This window comes from Limulus polyphemus, unplaced genomic scaffold, assembly GCF_000517525.1.
Source record: "Limulus polyphemus unplaced genomic scaffold, Limulus_polyphemus-2.1.2 Scaffold503, whole genome shotgun sequence".
Lineage (NCBI taxonomy): Eukaryota > Metazoa > Arthropoda > Merostomata > Xiphosura > Limulidae > Limulus > Limulus polyphemus.
This window is the reverse complement of record NW_013666113.1, coordinates 563,421-568,152: the sequence shown is the minus strand read 5'-3', so window position 1 is coordinate 568,152 and position 4,732 is coordinate 563,421. Positions and strand designations below refer to the sequence as shown.

Sequence of the window (4,732 nt, the reverse complement as noted above, 5' to 3'; positions counted from 1 at the left end):
ATATATATATATATATACATATATAAATGTCCTTGGTGTAATTCTAGTTATACTGGTTTGACTACAATGTGGGTAGAAACATGCAAATTTAGTGACAAATAATAAGTCAAACAAGAAGTTAACTGAATATTATACAGTAAAGTCACTGCATAATAGCAAGTCTTAACCATATTTCATGTTGCACCATTAGACAACTAAACTCACTCATGCGGCAAGAAGAGGTTCTTAATTAAACTCACCTGGTGCCAAGAGACTTGAACTGGACTGAGGAGCAGAGGATGAAGTTTTCCTTCTGTGGTTTTTTATTCCAGAAGGTCGACGTAAGTGTTTGGGTAGCAGAACTTCTGGGAAAAAATTGCACTGTTTTTTAACTTATATAAAAATAGTTTATAATAACACTGAAAACAAAACTTCTGAAAAAATTTCACTGTTTTTTTAACTGATATAAAAATAATTTATAACAACACTGAAAATTCCAACTTGAATGGCACCTTGTGTACATGTGGGCCAAACAACCAGGTCAAAGTCTCCAAAATTTTAGGCCTTAGCCAAACCTAATTTTTAACATCTGACTAAGAGGAAGGTTTGTTCATTTGTTGCTACGTAAAAAAGCTACACAATGGGCTATATGTGCTGTGCCCACCACAACTACCAATACCCAATATTCAGCATTATAAGGCCTTAGACTTCCTGTTGAGCCATCAGGGAGCCCAAAGGGAAGGCCATCATCAAACAATACTTACCACCACAAAGGCTTTTGTTCTGCTTTTTGAAGTGAATAAAGGGGTGATTGTCACTTTTTATAATCCAAAACCTTTCGATCTGCAAAACACATCAACTGGCTTTGCCCACTTCCTTATAAAAACATACATACATACATTTTAATGGTAAAATATGCAAGTGCCATACAATCATTATGTTTTTAAATTTCTGTCATATTTTTGGAAATACTGATATATTAATAATAGGAGATGTTTGGCTTTAGCCAGATCAAATGGTCCATTACACTCTCTCGTTTTAAAATCACAAATGTTAATCTTCCTCTAGTTCTTAGCAATGGCCATGATAGATTGTTCAATGATTTTGTGAGCAACACTTAAATCAGTCCTTTTGGAAATTTATCTGTAATGTCCAAATACCTGTCACAGTTCATAACTCATTTTCAATTTGTAGGAGAAGTACAGTGAGGGTACAGTAGGTTAAATTGTTTACACAATGGGTACAGTAGACGAAGTTGTTTACACACTTGTAAATCGGTACAGTAGAAGAAGTTGTTTACACACTTGTAAATCGGTACAGTAGACTAAACTGTTTATACACTTGTATGTCGGTATAGTAGACTAAATTGTTTAAATACTTGTATATTGGTACACTAGACTAAGCTGTTTAAATACTTGTATATTGGTACACTAGACTAAGCTGTTTAAATACTTGTATGTCGGTACAGTAGACTAAATTGTTTACACACTTGTAAATCGGTACAGTAGACTAAACTGTTTACACACTTGTAAATCGGTACAGTAGACTAAACTGTTTATACACTTGTATGTCGGTACAGTAGACTAAATTGTTTAAATACTTGTATATTGGTACAGTAGACTAAACTGTTTTATTACTTGTATGTCGGTACAGTAGACTAAATTGTTTAAATACTTGTATGTCGGTACACTAGACTAAACTGTTTACAAACTTGTATGTCGATGCAGTAGACTAAACTGTTTACAAACTTGCATGTCGGTACAGTAGACTAAACTGTTTACACACATGTATGTCGGTACAGTAGACTAAACTGTTTAAATACTTGTATGTCGGTACAGTAGACTAAACTGTTTACACACTTGTACAATTTACAATTTTAAAATCTACTCTGTCACCTTTTTCCACAGACAATATCCAGCAGTTGATGGCCACGGTTTCTTTTAGTTTCACAAAAATATAACTATGATTACTACTGACGATGTGCTCTGATAACAGACATTTTCATACAAACCATCTATGGTAAAGATGCTCCTCTGAGATGAACACCTAATATTCCCCTTTAAAGGTGAAAGAGTTCCTTGTAGACATGCAATTTTCCTTTACTGAATGCAAGAAATCACTTGGTATATCACATCAGTTTATTTTGTACATACAAATGCAATACTCCACAAATATGTGTGTGGGTTCTAATAAATAAAATAGTTAATGTAATTTTCTCCCTCCTTTTTGGCCAAAAGCAACTGATATAAATATTTTCACTGTAAAAATTATAACAAATTAAAATATGACTACAAATATAGGAATATTTTTATTCTTGACATTTCATTAAGTCTTTTTTCAGTTCTAGACTATGTTTGTATGATATAACTATTCTTTGATAAAATTGAAACAGCAAAACATTGGGAATAAAAATACATTTTTCGGTGATTAATCATATTTATTAAAAGTTTTAAAATGTCTACCATTCTCCAATGCTTATCACTATAATTAAACAATATAATGAAATAAGGATTTTTCTGTTTCTACTTCATCAATTTTGTTAATGTTTTTGGCAAAGAGAAAACTTGCAAATAAAATCTGTTTCAATTCTGTGTCTGAAAGCTCTAAGAATATTGGATGGATGATTAGTACCTCAAAAATATAACACCTGATTACCTGAGCCTCTGAAAAAGCAGTTAACTACCTGATTTTATTCCTTTTGCCGTAGCCAGTTTCCTGACTGGTTTTGTGGTCTCTGGTTTGTGAGATCCTTCCTATGGAACATAACCACATTACTAATATTAATAATATAATTTACTTTTAGAGAATTCATTACTGGTTGAAATATTGAATATTCTCTTATTTCTATTTCAAATTAATTTCAGAGTAAGTTAAAAACACATAATGAATTCCAAACAAACAGAAAACAACATCAGAAATGTTACACCATCTATATTAATAAGAAAATTCAAAAAATCTTGTATCACAAACAGAGACTTGTAAATAAAACATAAAAGTAATGAATGAAAATGCACATATACTACACCCAAATTTCATATTACCAGCTTGTTTTATAGCACTAACCACCAATGGGGTTCAGATGGTTATTAAATAATTTATCTTGGTTTTTGCCTGTTATAACACTCACTACAAAGATAACAAACATGAAGAGAGCATGCAGAACTATTTCTGTTCACCAGTTCAGAATGACTGCAATCTCCTTGGAATCCATTTTAATTGTTAAGTGTCTTTGCTTCTTTTAAATGTTTCTTAGTTCCTCACACATACCTATCCAAAAGTGAATATTACATGAGACCTCGCTGCTTTATGTTCTCGTCAACGTTAACTGTGCAGCATATATTAATATATATACTGTAATGCGAAAACAATAGATGATAAAAACTATAATCTAGTGTAACTTAGTGTGGCTTTAGCTATACAAGTTAGTTTGGCACACTTTTAATATCTACATATAAATTTGTAGAGGTAACTCAATGAATTATTACAAAATAACTTGTAGATGGTAATCCAGTGGTGTGTTATAACAACAGCTTGTAGATGTTAATGAAATGGCTTGCCACAACAATGGTTTGTAGAGATAACTCAATGAATTATTACAAAATAACTTGTAGATGGTAATCCAGTGGTGTGTTGTAGATGTTAATGCAATGGCTTGCTACAACAATGGTTTGTAGAGGTAACTCAATGAATTATTACAAAATAACTTGTAGATGGTAATACAGTGGTGTGTTATAACAACAGCTTGTAGATGTTAATGAAATGGCTTGCTATAACAATGGTTTGTAGAGGTAACTCAATGAATTATTACAGAATAACTTGTAGATGGTAATCCAGGGGTGTGTTATAACAACAGCTTGTAGATGTTAATGAAATGGCTTGCTACAACAATGGTTTGTAGAGGTAACTCAATGAATTATTACAAAATAACTTGTAGATGGTAATCCAGTGACATGTTAACTAAAACAATGGCTCATAGATGGTAATAATATAGTGTGTTATAACAATAGCTTGTAAAAGGTAATTGCATTGCCACATATGCAAGTTTTGGCACAAGATTTAGCATCTACATACTTGGGTCACAATGAATTATTCTTGACCATTTGACAGTGCAATTTTGTTACAGGTAAACTTATTGACAGAGGAATAAGACACTGCCTTTCTGAGAAAGGATATTCACATAGTGAGCTTCATAAACAAATCAAAATGTTGAGAAGGAAGCCAGAAAAGAAAAAAAACAACCACACAGTAAAGCATTTAGGATAGCAACAGGCTCCAAAACTACACCCCAAACTAATCCACAGCAATGCCATCACCCACAAAGTGAAGACTATGGTTACATAAGAGAACAGTCTTTCAGAAAGTCAACATAATGAAGCGAAGCTTATCTTGTGATACCAATAACTCTTTCAGCATGGGCTTGGTCCCTGGGACTGACCTCGTAACCATTTTATGTTTGTTACAGTTTTAATCCTTTAACTTTTAAATTAGTAAGTGAATGTTAACGAAATTTTACAGATTATCAGTAAAAATTACAATGTTTTCACACACAAAATATTCTTTTTTTTTTTTATTTTAAAGTACTTAAGGTTTAGTAAAGACAATGTTTTTCTTCATGCCAATGTTTTCTTTTTGCATGTTGCCTATCTATCATGCAAAGTAATTTTCATTTTAAGATTAAAAATACGTTTAAGCAGTCAGAAAATTTTGAAATTTCACATGCAAAATCTTTATAATGTCCAGATAGTTATCAAAC

At 32.0% G+C, this 4,732-nt stretch overlaps 1 protein-coding gene across 1 annotated transcript in view; it reads right to left on the bottom strand.

Moving 5' to 3' along the window:
• Nucleotides 1-239: 239 nt before the first annotated feature.
• LOC106458707 overlaps nt 240-4,732 on the bottom strand; it is a gene marked incomplete at its 3' end in the record, with an annotated part of 28,380 nt that continues 23,887 nt past the window's right edge. Inside the window, exons 11-12 of the mRNA XM_013918249.2 lie at nt 2,663-2,732; nt 240-344 (exon numbers count right to left, since the gene is read on the bottom strand). Of these exons, the coding sequence (XP_013773703.1) occupies nt 240-344; nt 2,663-2,732 (175 nt within the window). The remainder of the gene's footprint in view (nt 345-2,662; nt 2,733-4,732) is intronic.